Source organism: Diadema antillarum, unplaced genomic scaffold (genome assembly GCF_040938485.1).
Source record: "Diadema antillarum isolate AM-2024a unplaced genomic scaffold, OU_Dant_1.0 seq00000226_RagTag, whole genome shotgun sequence".
Lineage (NCBI taxonomy): Eukaryota > Metazoa > Echinodermata > Echinoidea > Diadematoida > Diadematidae > Diadema > Diadema antillarum.
In genome coordinates, this window is record NW_027271278.1 from 324924 (window position 1) to 343966 (window position 19043).

The 19043-nt window shown below is 37.9% G+C and overlaps 1 protein-coding gene across 1 annotated transcript in view; it reads right to left on the reverse strand.

Annotated features, from left to right (window-relative positions):
- The window catches only part of LOC139729221 (DNA mismatch repair protein Msh3-like), a 101744-nt gene that overhangs the window by 24424 nt on the left and 58277 nt on the right, over positions 1-19043 (reverse strand). Inside the window, 8 exon segments of the mRNA XM_071640151.1 lie at positions 4597-4711; positions 9370-9477; positions 10613-10729; positions 11442-11506; positions 13871-14039; positions 15548-15729; positions 16575-16707; positions 17754-17863. Coding sequence (XP_071496252.1) covers positions 4597-4711; positions 9370-9477; positions 10613-10729; positions 11442-11506; positions 13871-14039; positions 15548-15729; positions 16575-16707; positions 17754-17863 — 999 coding nt within the window.

The window sequence follows — 19043 nt, forward strand, 5'->3', positions numbered from 1 at the left end:
ATGTGTACAAATATCCTTGAAAGTAGCAGTGCATGACAAAAGAGGTACTTGGGTTCCTTGGTATGGTATTATGTGTGACACAAGCGTACATGCATTTTCATGCCTGTTTGGAGAACCAAAGATTATGAAGATGTGTAGGGTAGTTATCCATAATTTTTTTTTTTTTTTTTTTAATCGTGTGCATACTGTGTGAAGAATGTGTGTGAATAATGGACATGTATTCATCAAAGAGTCATCCTGCCATTGCATACTGCCCGGGTATATTGATTCTTTGTTCGAGTTTTTCTTGTATAAAGCCTGTATCGTAGTTAAAACATTATAGATTTATGGTAGGTGCCCCAGGTTTGTGGGGCAAACTGAAGTTTTGATGGACAGAATGCAACAATTACCTACCCTCATCAAGTTCCACATATTCATTCTCTTACAAAACTTACATGTGCATGAAAAGGAAGAGTGACAATTATCCCTGAAAGTAGCAGTGCATAAGATAAAGAGGTACTTAGCCTCCGTGGTAAGATATTATGTGTGTGTTACCAGGCATGTAGTCAAAATTGTAAAGAGACATGACATTGGGAGAGAACTGTTGATAAATGTGGAACATTAGATATACCTCGGTCTATGAAAATGTGAGTTATATGCAACTGGATTATCACACATTTTAGTAGCATGTATGAGATCGAAAATTTATTTTGTGCATTTGACTGCAATACCTGTGTTTTTGTGTATGTGTGTGAAAGGATAACGTGTGACATACATTGTACCTCATATTTAAGTTTGTCCATACACGTACTTTCAAGAGGTTCTTTCATACTTATGAGCCATTCCTGCCATTGCATTCCATTTGAAACCTTTGTGCATTATTTCCTTTTATACAGCCTATATTTTTCTAGATGTAGTGATTGAACTAGGTTGATGTAGTGCCTTAAATTTGTTATGACTAGCAGAATATTATTGATTGCCTAAGCACATCAGACTTGTACTTCAAAGTGCTCCTTATCTTCTGCTTTACATTTGTACATATATGTAAAGTGTATTTTAGAGTGTATGGAGTAGAGCACTGTTTGCACTGGAGGTACCCCTCTATGACAGCTGTTGTACATTATGTTTCAAAGGAAGACAGTCATTTTGCAATATTGATGATGATTTTTATATGTTTAAAAGTACCTCATTCCATGTTCAAAGATTTTAGAGATATGCCTTTGTACATTGTATTTAGGTTTTCATTAAGAGTTTTAGTAAAATGTGTTGTTTGCTTTTATTCTGAGCAGTATCAAGAAAAGTCAACATAATTCAAACATTCCATGTGCACATCTAAAGATTTTAAAAACAAACAGAACCGTCAAAGTATTCATTGTTGAATTCAGTTAGGCTCAGCCCATACATGAAACCCATTACATACAGTGGAGAAATCAAAGGCTACAGCTGTAGCTTGCATGTTACATATCTTTGTAATATTTCATCATACAACAACAACACTTGGCATATACAGGTGTACATGTATGTATCTCATGACTATAAAAATATGTGACCATACTTTTGTCTTTTTTTTTTTTTTGGTGCTATTGTCAAAGTTGCACATAAAGGTATATATCATTACAGTCTATTCCTTGCCAAATACTTGTACTAGTGATACATGTGCTTTAAAAAATGTACAGTATATATGAAGAGTTTGTTCGCAAAAACTGATCAGTACATTTTTTAAGATTTTGGAGTACGGTCTCTGTCATAAGGTACAAGATAATACCTTTGAAATGATACATTGGTTACTATGTATATAAAAGTATATTTTTGAAGTTATGGTCAAAGAAGCAAAATTTTCTTATTATTCTCTTTATTTTTCTTGACCTTTGGTCACAAATATCTCCATTTGCCAAATATGGACTTGATCGGTTTCTGTGATCAAACTTTTCCTACACTGTATACAACCAACCTTGCCAACACAATGTTTATGTTCAATTCAGTACTTTCACAGGGATGTCTACTCGTAACACAAAGCAAAGACATATCTTTCAAGTTATTGTAAGTTTATATGACACAGTCGAAGTCAAGTTTGAATTTATTTGCCTTTCAAATATTTATTTATTTATTTGTTTGTTTGTATACTTATGCATTTTCTGCTGCATTGGAAGTAATGCACAAAAAATGTTGGTTTTTTTTTGCATCACATTCTGTTTAATAAAAAGAAGTATTGCTTACAGCATTTTGTTAATGTGTTATGATCTTTATTTGGGATAATGTGTATAATATTGAAAAGTTTCTTCTTGTCTTGTTCTGCTGAGTGCATGCTAAGATATAATGCAGAATAACTGATGATGGCATGAGAGCTATTGTGTAAACTGGGGAGAAGAGAGAGAAAGAAAGAGAGATATCTATTTCAAGGAGGGAAAAACAAACATGAGTGCGAAAGTCGTGTCTTCTGGAATTTGCATGAATGGATTTCTAGCGTAGTGTAAATTGACCAATATTTCATGGATCATTACTTTTTTGGTTTTGGTGCAAAGGCTTGTGTACACATCAATCTGTCCAGTCCATAGTTGATTTGCTGCTTTTTAGTCTTGCAGTAGATGGTCAAATAAATATGTTGATTATCATGGCAGTAAAAATGAAGCAAGCTTGACCTGTTCTCTGTATCTACTATCACATCAGTACTACTGCTGTACTACTACTACTGTATCTACTATTACATCAGTACAAAAGAAGAAAAATGCCATCGCTGATTATACACCTAACTCTTAACCCAAATGTTGTTGAGGGTATTGAAGAGAAGCAGCTACTACTTCATCTGGAAGACTATTCCAGTCCTTTATGGTCCTATGTAGGAAAGATGACCCTCTGCACAGTGATCTGCAGGTGAGCAGCTTGCTTTCATCAACCAGAGACAACGGATAAAAAATAAATAGATAAATAAAAAATACCGTACAAGAACGTAACACAGACATGCAAAGAGGCCACCTTGCTTTGATTTCAGTCATTCTCAATAGAGTCCACATCCAATCGGTGATTAGTTAGCCTACATGTGTGTTATGTACTGTCTCATCATGTAGAATCCACAATGTACACATTCACACAAGTACCCAGAAATAGACAAATACATCTATGTCAAAGTGCTATTACTAATCAGGGGCGGATCCAGGAATTCTGTAAAGGGGGGGGGGGGGGGCGGGCCTGACTAATATTTCTGGTGCCACTTGCGGGTTTCATTTTGTTTTTCTTATTTCTTTTGTTTTTTACGAAAAATAAAGGGGAGGGGCGTGCGCCGGTTGCGCCCCCCTCTGGATCCGCCACTGCTACTAATTTTTTACTATGAATACCAGTTCTTCTGCTACTTCTACAACTACCAGTACTACAAAATGGCTACTACAATGTACTACTATTACTGTTACCGGTAATAGGAAGGTACCGGTATATTCTATAGTCTGACCACAGACGCCGTGCACAGCACGGTCACGATTCGGTACAATTATTTAAGACAGGGCAAGGCTGTGAAGTAAATACTGATACTCCTGTGCAACGTATTAACTTACTACAATATTAATTACCAGGCTACTACCACTAGTACTATAGTATTAGCACTATTTGTACTACTGTAGTTCTAGTACAGTTACTAACTTAAGAGTGGTCTATACTACATAGTACTACAAGCTACTGCGACTTATTAATATAGCTTGTCTGGTATTTGTTCAACAGTTTATAACAGTCATAGACACGTATATACATAAACGTGATACTTCTAATACGGAAATACCTGCTTCTGTTGTTCACACGACTGGACTGGGTGTCCGGTGCTGTGACCGTTTTTTGTTCTTTGTTTTGCTGCAATCGCAACACTGCAAAACGAATACGTGGGACTGAACAAACGGGTTCGTTTTTGCACTCTATATAAATTCACATTCGTCTGTCGATTTTCTTTTACCTTTTGATCGATGGGGCTCATAAAACACGAGAAGAATACTGAAATTTGTTTGAAAAGGTTAAAATCAACTTCAGAATGATTTCATAATAGTCTATGAACAGTTAGTTTTACGTCGGGCCTGGCAATAGCAGAAGCTGTAACTGGAGATTCTTTGACGTCATACACGTCAGCCTCAGCTGACGGTAATCGACCAATCACAGCACGAGAAAATCGGATTGTCTTCACGAGGGCTAGCTGACAGTGTAGTTGCTCTAGACTTTGCTGGATCCTGACCCATCTACACGAAATGACTCATAAAGAGTTACATGTTTCAATGGATTGATATATTTCCAACCATTTCGTGAACGTTTTTTATTGGCTCATTCACTAGAAAAGTGAAATTTAACAAATTATTTTGAAAGGAAATATTCCGTTTTCAACACGATTTTTGACGTGAGATTAGAATATGTTATCGCAGTCTTTTCTGTTTGATATTGTGATCTCTGAAAAATTCAGAATTTCGCTAATCATCTGCAAAAAACCTGGTTTTGATATCATGCAAATGAAGTGAAATATCGCAGATTGAAAACCAGTCCTCGCACACGGTACAGGGGTCATTTCAAGGTCACACCGCAGCGCTGTAGAATGATTTAGACACATTTTCGCGACGCTGCCGGCTGGCTGGGGTCCAAGTCAGTACTCACGTTAATGGAAGTGTCGTTTGGTACATACTGCTCGCCTTCCGCCTTGAGAGCACTCACTACAGGGTGACGTCCCCCTTTAATCTCAACCTTGACTGGGCCATCACGGACATGTGGCCTGTCAGGAGGAGGAGACCGATATAAAAACACCAAAATTTACTCACCCATAGAACAGGCATGCTTGATATCAATTTCTTTGCACTGCAAGAAAATTTCTACATTCAATGCCAAAGTCAATGTAGCAATGTTCACATGATATTAATATGTTAAACATCGTTTCTTCAAGATGTGTGCATTTTCTATTAACTGTCTATCCTCTCTTGCAGCTCTTAAACTGCACGTCTCTACAGGGAAATGGACACTCTCAATTGAACATCTGAATGATGCGGAGTCTGAATAATTAAATGTATTAACTGCATTCTACATCGTCATCAATACTATGATCAATAAATGAGTAATTCCCACCACCTATACTCAGTCCTCATTGATATGACAGTGACGAGATGGAAAGCAGCTTTCGACAGGTTTAGAGATGAACTTGTTCTGGAATAAGTGGTTGTGTAAAATCACTGCGACCTACAAAGGTGCACTCATTGCTGAAATCGATCCCCTCCATCTCAATTTCAAGACTTCCATGCAGTCTCAATCAGCCAGCCTCCTTCTTCACGTCTGCACGGAAGTCATCACCACTCTGCCTGATTTCCAGCGCTGAACATTACAAGAATAGTTGATGAAACTGAAGATGCTTTCACCCACGCATCATTCATACCCTTCCTCAAACTGACTATACGATGAAATGTGCCTTAACAATTTAAATACAAATCCTTTGTTCACATGCCTTCTCCTGTTTCATATGCCACGCATAAAACACAAAATACATGTTTTCTACTGATGACTAGTTTGTAATATTATACTCTCTAAAACTTGTACCTGGCTAGCTCGAAACTTTGTTCTTTCTTGAAAACGTGTTCCGATTTGGGACGTTCTTTGTTTGTTTGTTTTGGGGCTTTTTTTTTTTAATTCATGCTTTGCTCTAAATATGGACCGGAGCTTGTCAACTTGCAAACAGAGTTATGTTTGAATAACAAGATTTTCTTCAATGTCAAATGATAATGTTGACTGCACTCATGAAAGCATATAAACATGGTAGAGAAAAAATGAAACTGGCACACTTTCCATCTGAGGTAAATCAGTCAATATCTCTTGCAAAATAAAGCTTGTGCAACATGCAAAATTTCACTAATTTTCATTTCTCTCAAATATTTTGAGAGAAACAGAACTTATCCACTGAGGTAGGACATGCAGAAATGTATCAATCTTTATATACCAAGAAGAGGTCTAAATAAAATTTGACAGGATTAAAAAAAAAGGGGGGGGCAATAATTGCTGACTTTTTCTGCACAAACCAAATGGAGAGCTACTCAACACCTACAGGTAAGCCTACATGTGTACATGTACGTCACACAGAGTTGCCATTTTGTCTACTCTCTCATTAGTTCATGACCTTTTTATGAGTATCCGATTATTCCCCAAATTTTCATTGTGCCTCTCTGATTTTTCTCTTTTCATACAAAGCAAAATGATATTAGGATAGACTTTCACTTTGAGTAACGCCCATACTGTAAAACATGATATATTCGCGGCATGAAATTTTCGCGCATTGGAGCCGACAGCCTTTTTCGTGGCATGAAATTTTCGCGAATTGCCACTGGCGTTCAATGCATGTAGTGTAGACAAAAACTTGCGCGTGCATTTTAATTTCGCGAATTTCGGCGCTCGTGAAATTCGCGAAATTAAAATGCACACGAAAATTCCTCGTTTTACAGTAATCCCTGTTGTGTCATCTTGGCCACCCTGTTGGATGGAGGCACATTGCTACACCTGATTGGGCTTGCTAACTTTACAACTTGGGGTAACCAAATGAAAAAGCTTGGCAAGTTTACATTTACACTTCAATAACATTTGGACAATACAAAAATAGCAATAGTTTAGTTATCAAACCTCTTTAACCCTAAAAAGACTGGGCTATTTTGGTAGCTCAAAAGACTGGGGGGGGGGGCCTAAAGGGCCCCCCCTTAAGATCTCAGCCGTGGATCGCGCGATCGCCGCGGAAATTTGCACAATGGTAGTGTGCGATGTAATCTACAAGAGCGTTAATTATGCTAATTTATGCAAGAAATCAGACTTTTTTATCTAAATCAGTAAATAAAGCTCCAAAAGTGCTCATTTTTGGTCTAGATATTCTTTGTAGCATTCTTAGCAAATGTACTTGAAAAAAAATTCGGTATCAAAATTAATTTCTTATTTATTTTATTGTTTTATGAATTTCTTATGTATTTCTTTGTTTTTTCGACCTTTTGTTTTCGTTGTTTTTTTCAGCAAAATTTGTGGCAGACCCTTTTTGAAGCATAATACTACTAAAACAAATTGATTTTAGCCATTGAGAGTAAAAATAAGCATATTTATATAAACCATGTGATAAAACTCAATTTGTATTGACTTTGTACACAAAATCACATTTTTGAGCCATTTTCGGTCTCACGTGCATGTACAAAAAGTTATGTAACTTCAGAACCGTACCCCCGGGCGTCACAAATTTGGTGTCAAAATGTGCGGGAAACTCGAAAGAAAAAAGTCATAGAGCATCGCGGAGAGAGCATTGCGTGTTGCTGAGTAATCGCGCGAAATGTCGAGGGGGGGGGCCTTTTAGCCCCCCCCCCCCCCCCCCCCCCAGTCTTTTTAGGGTTAAGTCAACTCAGGCACTTCTGAAAATGTTCAAAGACAACAGAAACCACTGATATGGGGATCTGAAATTCAGAACCTTTAGAACAAAGGTCAAATGTTTGAATGCAAGACCATGTGACCTTCACATTACAACCCAGTCATTCAAAAACCAGTAAATTCTTGTAACCAAAGCCTTCATTTGGAAGTTCCTTGGGCATAGTTTCAGTAAAATAGTATAACTGACTAATGGATGGGCAGACTGACCGGCTGATCGACACATGACTAGATGACTGGCTGACCAATTGATTGATAGATTGACCAGCTGATTGATCTCTAAAGCAAACAGCGATTGATTGATTTACTCTGTTGCTCTTTTTTCAAATCAAAATGTGAAATTCACAGGAAACACAACACAATTTTTAGAACTCAATTATGTCAAGAAAGTGTTATTTTGTTAAATGATACTCTTAAATTAGGGCAAATGATGGTAGTTCTAAACATAGAAACAGAAGAAGCCAAAAAAGCTTGTGTATTCATACAGAAGAGGTGGGACCTAAAACCAAGCAGGTGGTATACATACATACAAGATGAAATGAAGAGTTTGTTTGCAAAAACCGATTCACCTTAAGTCCATTTTTGACGATTTGGAAGTACGGTCTCTGTCATAAAGTACAAAATAATACCTTTTAAATGATATATTGGTCACTACATATAAAGCTAATTTTTAAAGTTATGGTCAAAAGAAGCAAAAATTTTCTTATCATTCTCTTTATTTTTCTTGACCTTTAATGGCAAATATCTCCAATTACCAAATATGGACTTATCGGTTTTTGCAAACAAACTCTTCAAATGCAGCAAAAAGCTGCTGAAAACTGCTTAATCTTCTTCAGAGGCAATGACATACATGTAGGGAAAGCAATCACATGATAAAATATGGAGTACACACAACACTCATTCTGGAGAGGGCTATTCATACAGAACAATGAGAACAAAGGGGGTAGGTTAGAAGTCAAAAGCAGGGAACCACATGGGTATTAAAGGAAGGGGGATGAAAGCAAGGGAGTGAACAGACAAAAGGCAGTGGTGGGCCAGTGATGATCCCAAGGATCATAGGGGGCAACCTGTAAAGGATAAACATGAATAGGGAGGCAACATTAAACATAATAAGGAACAACACAAGGGCAAAGAATAGGTAATGAGTGAAATAGTCATAGGATGAGTGAAACAATCCAACCCCATGGCCTCATCATCCCATAGGAAGATTACTAATTAGTTTCTATCAATCCTTACTCTACACATTTTACCTAATGTAAACATTTTATTACCTCCGCCAAAGAAGGAAGTTAACTGATCATCGGCGTTGGTTTGTCTGACTGCAAAATAATTTGAAAAGTTGTGTATGGATTAAAATGAAACTTCCATGAAAAGTTGACATTGACACAAGTTATGTATAATTCTCCCCTTTGGGATTTTTGCTTTTATACAGTGATCCACTCTATGTAGTATATATTGCCTTATTTTTATATACATTGATATGTTTTGTGGCTTGCATTTGCTGGTTGGCTCTCACTTTCATTTTGTGACACATCTTTGTACACCAGAATATGAGGCTTACTACTTTAACCCCCCCCCCCCCCTTCACTCATGCTGCTGCTTTTTCATTCTTTCCATATTCTTTACCCTTGTATTGTTCCTCATCTTGTTTGATGTTGCCTCCCTATTCATCTTTATCCTTTACAGGTAGCCCCCTATGATCCCTAGGATCATTGCTGGTCCACCACCTTTGTCTGTTTACCCCCTTGCTTTAATCCTTCCTTTACCTGTTTGGCTCCCTGCTTTTGAATTCTAAACCACCCTTTTAGCTCTCATTGTTCTGTGTCAATAGCCCTCTCCAGACTGTGCTTACTCTGTGTTGTCCATATTTTATCATGTGATTGCTTCCCCCACATGCTTGTCATTTTGCCTCTAAAGAAGACTCTGCTAGGATCAAAAGCTCAGGCCTCTTTTGACCCCAAAACAAGAAATGAAGACATTCATTACAATGAGATTTACCTGCAGTAGCCCTCCTGCTTGGATACGGCTGCTAGTGACAGCAAGCAATCAAAGCTGGCGAGGTGCTGGACTGCCTTGCGGTATGAGAAGTACTTCTCCCCAAATGACCTGCCAAAGACAATTTGATAAATTCCTTCTGGTGAGATAAGCAACTTTATAAACCTCCTCTGTGGAAGTCAATCTCAACTTAAACCTTGACCAAGGTCTAGAATTTCAAATTACCATCTGCAGAATCACAGACTGAGAAAAGAAAAAGAAAAAAAAAGGAGAGAAATGAGAATCTACAGTTATCATTATAGTATACTTGGAACATATTCTGCAAAGGCGTGAAATGAACCAGTCATATAAGAATATTGCTCTACTATATCTCTTCGCAAAATTTAACTATATAGGATTAAATTACCTACGTCCATCCCCCCCCCCCCAACACACAAACATGGACAACAAAATGTTTTGATGTTGTGATATGTAACCAGAAAACTTTTTTTTTTTTTTTAGTGGAAAAAATGAGCAAAGAAAATGGAATTCCATCGGGATTCCTTGCATTTATCCCAAAGTTGAATTATCCTTTATTAGGTTTATGTCACGATTAAGTGTGTGCGTCACACTAGCACACACCGCTATAGCTTCTGACCACATGAGCGTTGAGAATAAAGGGTTTCTGGGATGAACACTGTACTAGGGCTTTCTATACGTGTAGCTCAGTCGGTAGGACACAGGGCTGGCTATCCGGAGTTCTCTGGTTCGAATCTCGATGGAATGCCATTTTCTTTGCTCATTTTTCCACTAATAAATTTTATTCCTTTCTGGTCAGTTTCCCTCTGTTTCCGTTTGTTACAGAAAGTATTGTGATACGTAACACCACACAACACTCTCAGAGTCCTAGCACAACATGATATGCTTAATATCCTACCAAAGTAGGCTGATTTGTGTCTACAACTCCTACAGGGCACATTAGATTTACCAAATTCAACTTTAATTAATTACCCCTCGTTTAGCATCATTAAATTTGGAATCATCTCTAAAAACTGGATCAGAGTTTTTTTCCTTGCTTGGTGGTTTTCTTGTCTGTTTGTGTGGTTGCTTGTTGTTTGTTCATCTTTTTGTCAGTTTGGTTGTTTGTTGAGTCTCAGGACTGCCATCCTAAAGCCCTATTGATATTTTCTAAGAACATGGCACCCACTGGACTAAAAGAGTTATACACCTGTTACTGATACCACTAAATATGGAACTCTGCACTTACTCTAAGAAATCTAGCCAGGCATTGTTACACTCCAGAGCGAGCTGCTCTCTCAGTTGGCACAGACGTTTCAAGCTTGACTCAACGTAGGGAGGTCGAAAACGTATCACCTGCTTTGTTCTGTGTAGGAATGAGAGTGAAACACATAATTGAATATATTACATACTGTACCTGATTTGTTCAAAGTCCCTATTAAAACACCTATACAGCTGTTTCCTGTTTTATCATTCAGAAAGTTTGTAGACATGCTACGGTATGAAAGCTACATGTATGGAAAACCAATTCATTTCCAGAAATCTATGTTAGTAAAGAAAAAAAAAAGGAATCTGAACCTTTTGCTTCATCTTGTACAAAAAAAGAAAGGTAATTTGTTACATAAAAACAAATACATCTGTCAAGTAAAAACACTACAAAAAGTGATACACTGTATTCTCCTATGTTTCTTCTTTATTCATCAAACCAAGTGTATAGAAAAAAAAAGAGTTAGTCTCGTAGAAATGCACTACAGTCCACTGCCAAATTGGGACTACAAGGCTTCATTATATCTAATGTATTATTTGAACAATACACTTACGAAAACTGGCAGGAAAGTGGTACAAAGTTGTTTAAAGAAAATCACATATTTTGACAAAACTTCTTGATACCACAACATTTTTTCTGTCTTAATGCATTATGTAGCTTCATACGAATCTGCATGTTTGTTCCACTGCAGTTTAGTCCACCCCCTCTCAGTTTCTGACAATTCATTCTTCTGACGTCAAGTTGCTCTGATCCTTAAAAATCACATTATAATGCACTCACATAAACAGTGTAAACCACACCTGATACTTACGAGCTGACAGAGACCCAGTTCTGTGGAATCCTCTTTAGCTGAGTTTTCTTTACTTCCACCATATACTATTAAGAAAAGAAAGATATAAAGAAAGTTCCTCATGATTTCAAAAGTCACCTGAACAATCTATTCTATATTCTGCTGTTTGTTATCTGATGGAATACCTTGTTTGGAAAGTCTAGACAACCCTGGAAAGTATTTCAGATTGTCTTGTTTCCAGCTATGGAACATTCAGTATCATTAAATTCAGCCACACTATTCACTATGAAACTGACTGCCTGTAAGTAATGCTGTGAGCTCACAAATTGTACACAAATAGTACTCTGGACATGTTGCACAGCATGATCTTAATGGCTTACTGTTGCAGGAAATATGCTTCATGAACAAGTCATATCTTTAACCACTCACATGCCCAGTAACTTAGTTATATCTGTTTCAAGCATCAATTCGCTTTGATTCCTCCATACTTTAATAGTGGCATTGTAAAAGTGATACAGCACACTCAAACGACACAAAGTTTTGGTCAGACACCAATGCCACGGTAACAAAAAGAGATAAGAGAGATTAAAGGTAATATCTTTCCATTGACAGTTTGCTTTTTAAACATCTACGCAAATCAATGAAGAAACACTCTCAAGTAAAAGTTACATGCTTGGAATATTGTTACAGCAATTCTTTAGTACTTGAATGAGGATTGATAGATGTTCCAATATGTGACCCTGCACCTCAAAACAAACAAAAAGTCGCCAGACATGAATTTTAAGTTAAGACCATATTCTGAAAGAGCATATTTTAAGCTTTAAAATGATGTATAACTCAAATCAAATGGACTCTCTTAACCGATCTAAATACTGGAAAGAAAGCACAAACTCAGGAAAAGTTTGAACTGAGAAAAGAGGCTTTGAAGTACAGTGTGTATTCAGGCGCTTAATCTTTACCAAACCGTGCTGGCTGTGCGATGAATGGGACAAAAAAACAGGAAGTAAACCACCAGAGTAACAACAACTAGAAATGTCGCTACAGCGACTGGTTATACCCCCGCCAAACAACATTTCATAAGCTTTGGTCAAAAAACTGAGGAAGTAGTTAAATCCGCAAGATCTTTCCTTGATCTTCTGCCATTAATATGCCGTTACCATGGCAACGTACTTTCGGGTACTGTCGAAAAATGCGTCTTGCACATCTACAACCAAAGGCACACATATGTACCAAGTTTCATGGAAATTGGGCAAAAACTGAGGAAGTAGTTTGCAACACAAAATTTTCCATCATTTTGGCTCATAATATGTGAGCTGTTACCATGGCAACATACTTTTTGTCACTGTCAAGAAATGTGTCATGCTGACCTATATCCTAAGACAAACATTCAATATGAATTCCATGAGAATTGGAAGAACACTGATGAAGCAGTTTTGCCATGAAGCATTTTGCCCTATATTTTACCAATAACATGCCGTTACCATGGCAACGCACTTTTTGCCACTGCGGAAATATGTGTCTTGCACATTAACATATTCAGATGAACATCTGTACCTAATTTCATAAAAATTGATCAAAAACTGTGGGAGGAGTTCGCGACGCAAGATTTGTACCCATTTTTGCCCATAATATGCCGTTACCATGGCAACGTACTTTTGGGTATTGTCAAAAAATACGTCTTGCACATCTACAACCCAAGGCACACATCTGTGCCAAGTTTTATGGGAATCGGTTAAAAACTGAGGAAGTAGTTCGCGACGCAAGATTTGCAACGGACCGACCGCCCGACCGACCGCCCGACCGCCCAACCGACCGCCCGTCCGCTGATTCCTATATACCCCCTTCAAACTTCGTTTGGCGGGGGTATAATAAAGGGATTATTACATTAAACTGAAATTAAACATGCCTCATTAACACATTCTGTCCATAATCAATGCCAACTTTCAAAGCAGTAGCGCTATCCTTTCAAAAGTTATTAGAGTTGAAAGTGAAGAGTGTGGACAAGGTTTTTCAGAAATGAAAAAGGGATTCTAAAGACACACCTAATCACACTATTCTACCAAAAAAGTTCGAGATAAATTGCTAAAAAAACACACTTTCCTGCCCGTTTTATGATACCAAATTTTAGCATAATGTAAAAGAAGACCCACTATTTCAGAAAATATGAAAAAGTCAAGTTCGGCTAGGTTGACCCATTTCACTTATTTTCGGTCCTCACGCAAAATCAGTGTGTGCGACTTTATGTTCGTTTTGAGGTGCACAGTCACATATGGTTTGAGAGTGATGAAACGAAGAGTGTGAATACGGATATGTATCCTGCGCACAAGCATGACAACACAGCACATCACAATACCTTAGCCTGCAAGTGACAAAGACTTTACTAATTAAGGCATATTATCACTTTTATTGTGCAGCCAAACCTACATGTTTCAACATGGATATGGACTCACCTCAGTCCCAGAAACTGTGACATACTCAACACTAGGCATAGATATCTCAGTACGAAGCCTGCGGAGGTGATCCCCAAACTGGTCGGTGACATCTCTGATGTCAGACATGCACTGGTGAACAGCAGGAAACTGGGATGGCTCAGTGAAGAGATTTGTCTTATTCTTCTCCCTTGGAAAATGAAATAAAAGAAAACCAGTCTGATGGGATGTGTGTCACATAATATTATTCAAGATGTCTGTTCAAACTTACCTTTTTTTCAGTTGACTATATATTGCACAAGTTACAGTCAGCATGTCGAAGATCAAAAAATCCTGCAGGATTATCTCAGTGACAGCATAATATTTCAATATAAGCTAAAGCAAGTTCTAAAGGTTGACAGTCATCAACATTATGTACAGTATGCCTCCTATTTGTTTGGTTGTTTGCTTCATGTACGCGTAATAGTAGAGGATGTACACAGGGGTTTTGTCTCTGTGCAAAGCTCACAGGGAACAGTAAAACATGTTCAATTTCTGACTGGCCAAACCTGGTGGGAAGCCTTCTTGGCAGGATCCAGGGTATTGTACATGTCTGTATTGCTTGGCTCACAATCCCTGGAATGCTTCTTGTACAGCTTTACACACAGCCACTTAAAGCAGCACACATGTAGGCAATGAATCTTGCTTGATTGGAGTGTGATTTTTACTAAAGAGCATACACTTCGGTGCACATATATTCTGATGGACAATTCTTTTATAGCAGGCCTGCACTAGCCATGGTTTTCGAATCTATCACCGAGGGCAGGGAACCAAGATTGACTACTGTAAAAGTGGTTTCTTTCGCGGTGGTTTTATTTTCGCACTTTTCGCGCTTTGAGGTTGAACCGTGAATTTAACATCACGCGAAAATGTTTTGAACTCGTCGCTTGTTATAATGCTGTCATTACCAACCGCGAATTTAAACACACGCGAATAAGTCGGCACCGATGGAAACCGCGAAAGTTTCTGTACGCGAAAGAAACCACTTTTACAGTACATCAAAGAATTATCAAATATGACTCTTTTTAACCCGTTGAGGACGGACTGATTTTGCTGCAACACTATACCCTTGCCCGAGTTTACTCGGGACTCATCCTCAACGGGTTAATGTAAGAGAGGACGACTATTTCACTTCCAGAGTTATTGTGAGTTTTTGTGTTGTATGATCTGCTAGTAATTAAACGTTTGCATGACATCTCTCTTACAGATTCATGTAGTAATCATATTACCATCTCATTCGTAACAACATACACTTTTGCATATCATCCTGGACTTTGGCTACAGACTTAAAGCTATGATCCATCTTTGATCTAAATGCAAGAGTCAAATCTAAAAGATGGCCAATATTCTGTAAGTGACCTCCTGAACAAAATCACATCAATGAAGGGAATAGTCTCAAGTCAAGGGAATGGACATACAAATCTGATATACATCATTATAAGGTTGATATGATGAATCACAGATAACTGCTAGTGACAGTGATAATATACATGTATATTAAATCACAATAATAATAATAATGACTATAACAACTTAACAGTAGTGATGGTAACAAAGAAGTAAATAAAAATCACCCAATGAAGATAAATGACAAAACATGAGCAGATTATTGGTGAGATGATTACGATGTACTCTTTGAGGGTACTGATGCATATTCACCTGACAGCTTTTTCATTGATGGCAGCCAGAAAGGACTCAACTCCATCCAAGAGGCAAGGTATCTCACTGAAGACACTCTGAAGAAGAGCTGACTTGATGTGCATACTGCCCTCTAGAGTCTGGAAGGCCAGCTTCAGTTTGGCAAGAGAGCGGACCACGTTCAGGAATTCTGCCGCTGAGCACTGTGCAAGGAAAGAAATGAACAGTTTTGCAAATCGACTGTTGAGGAAATCTGAGGATGTGAGGTGTGCCATACCTAATTAACCCATTGACAACAGTCCAGAGTATACTTGGGGAGGTGTTCATGGGAAATGCATGTTATACAAAATCAGTCCGTCCTCAACAGGTTAAAATCTATTTCCCAATAGTCTGACATTTACCGGGTACTTACACAAAATTCAATTCCATATCGTCCTTTTTGAGAATGAATTCTTGAAGAATCAAAAGCCTAGGCATCAAGTTTTCTTTTCTAGAGTTGCAAAGACAATAGCATTGAAGAAATTTTACTGCCAGGCCAGTCTAGTCTCTGCCATCTCCATCAGTAACAAATCCGAGTACACAAAGACCAGAGAATCTGTGCTACAACCATGTGATCTCAAAAAGGACACCTCTAGTTTCTACAGGCACCTAATTATGTTTCATCAGAAGGGAAGAGCGAACATGCATGGCTTCTGGATGTCTTCAGTGCACCCCATTCTCTTTAGTTTAATGCAAAAACCATTGGGCCTACAGTTCCAAGACATTCAATGTACATGTAGGTACATCCTGCTTTAACACAACAACATTAACAATAACAAATATATCAATGTTTATATTGTATAATATATGTACAACAAAGGACTTACAAAGTGTAGAATAAAAGATATGTGCTTCTTCTTCCTCAAGCAACACTGACAATGGACAGTTGAAATAAAAACGTAGTTACACCACAGAAATGCAGCTCCCAGGAATCGATGGGCTGATTAACATATGTGTGGATAAACCTGGCACAAAAATTATGTATTAGATTACAATGTACAAAATGTACCTTCTTGTGATAGATAGAGCAGAGGCCTCTATCTAGGTCTGGGGTCTTGGCCAGGATGTCACAGACACTCTTCAGCTGCAGGGAGTCAGATCCTAGAATCTCTTCTACAGCATTCAGTCTGCATTCTATCTCACTGAGTATGAACATGGGATAGTCACATGAACACAATACATACTGCCAAGCATTATGAAGTTTCCTTTGTCTGCTTTGACTGCTGATTGGCACAGAAACCTCATAGCATTGTATACACTATCAAAAGGTCTTGGCACCAATATGGTTAGGGGACATGAATACAGTCAACACCCTGATGCCTGATAAAATTTTCAAATTTCTCAAGACTTTGTACAAGATTCATCGGATTCCTGTAAGCACCACGTTACAAGAAATTTCAGTATTACTGAAGACATTTCAGGCACCCCTTGTTAAAGTCTGAACTCTTCATAACAAGATAACCACTTGGCTTCATAAACTGATGAAAATTCTTTTCATTCATCCACTTTGAATTAGATAGATCGCTCAAGTATTCTTATCCAAGTAATTATAACGATCTACTTCATTTCATAGTTTCTAAGAATTATAAGTGAATTATTTCTTTTGTCAACTCATGCTTCTTTCTGTCCATTCTGGTTATTGTAGTTTTTCCAACATTCTTTTCTTTGCTAACATCAGAGAATAACCACATCTCACTACTTTCAGAACCCCTTACTACAGTGTATGAGTGACTACCATACTCCAGAGAGAACAAACAAGAAACTAAACCTAGCTTTACTTTAAAGGATCCCAACTACATTATGACAAAGGCAACAGCACACTATCCTCAAACAAACTGTGTACACCATGTAGCTTCACAAATGGCACCACAGAGTCTGCATTGTAGGGTCATGACTATATACAGTAGACACATGTATTGTATTCCAAAGCTCACATGTGGCTTTACAATGTATTAAATGCAACACTAAATAAAAAAATGCCTATGGCATACACTGGGTTGATTACTGGCATTTTGACACAACTTACTACAGATAATATTCCAACAGTTTATGCAGATAATCATTAACCCTTTGATTTACAGAGATTTTGATCTCTGAGCCAAATCGACAAACTCTCCCCAAACCTGGGAATGGATGGAATACTATAGGATGAGATCAACTTTACTTCCCTACGGGATGTCTCTCATACCTGACAGAAACCAGGGGTTGGGATAGCCACTTGATTAGATGTCTCTTGCCAAACCTGGTTTTGGTGTGGTTCAAAACCCAGAGCAGTGTTCCCTTCTCGCTCCTATCAACCTATCATGAAACAAGCAAATAATCATCATGTTACCATGGACAGCAAATATACGAAATTGTAGCTTGATTAACTCTTTATGTGCCATGATGTAAACCCTCTGTGTGCCACATTATTCTGAGACAGCAACATAGTCATGCTTGTAGAAAACGTTCTGTTTTTAATGTTTAAGTCTGCATAACCTCTATAGATTTTTGTTACTGTGGACATGTTATGAGCAAACATGTGGAGAATATGCCAAGTTTTGCTTTGATGCAAATTGTATGACACATTTATGATTGTTTTCCTTTCAAGTGACCAGGAGCTACAATACGGTAAAGGCAAGACTTGTGTACACAAAACAGTGACAGAAACTTAGAATTTACTCTCAATTCCAGTAGGGAACTTTGCTTGATAGTCAATCACCACATAAAATGCAAGCTACATGTGACAGGAATGGATTCACCAGTAACAGTTTCATTGTACTGTGGCATGTGGTGATTTATCAATCGGTTTCTGCGTTTGAGCAGAATCATGCGAACTTGGCACGCCGTCGACTGAGTCAAGCGTGTGAACGTGGCACATAAAGAGTTAAAAGTTTGGGATACTCATCAAGAAAAGTTATTGCAAAACATTGATTTTACTAGACAGTTATGAACATTTTGCAGTATTGCAAGAAAAAAACACTGTAATTAACACTCACTATACAAATGATGCAAAGATACACGAGTGCATCAGTAGACTGGTAACTACAGTATTGTGCCTTGTGAGTTTAGACTAGTTTCCATTATAGTAACTGCACGCACACTATTCCTACCAATGCACAAAAAAACACACCATGTGCATTATCTGTTTTTAGAACTGCAGACAAAAGTTCTGCCCAAAATCAATTTTTGTCCATCATGCAGCTCACAATTGCCGACTCATATCAAATTTACTGGATGCACACTAAATTATGGATTCACGGCTAGCATTCCCTTGCTTAGTGCACACTCTACAATTGCTACTAAAGTGCACAACTGTTGCTACAAGGGAGCGATAGTATGTTTGCAGCAGCTATTGTCGGCAATCGTATTAATTAATTGATATTGAATGCGTCGCTACTAAAAATCAACACACTGCTCTTGACCAATGAGTCTGCAGAGTTTTCATGACTCATTCTATGAAAAGAGGAGGCCAGTACTACAGTTAATCCTTTACCTC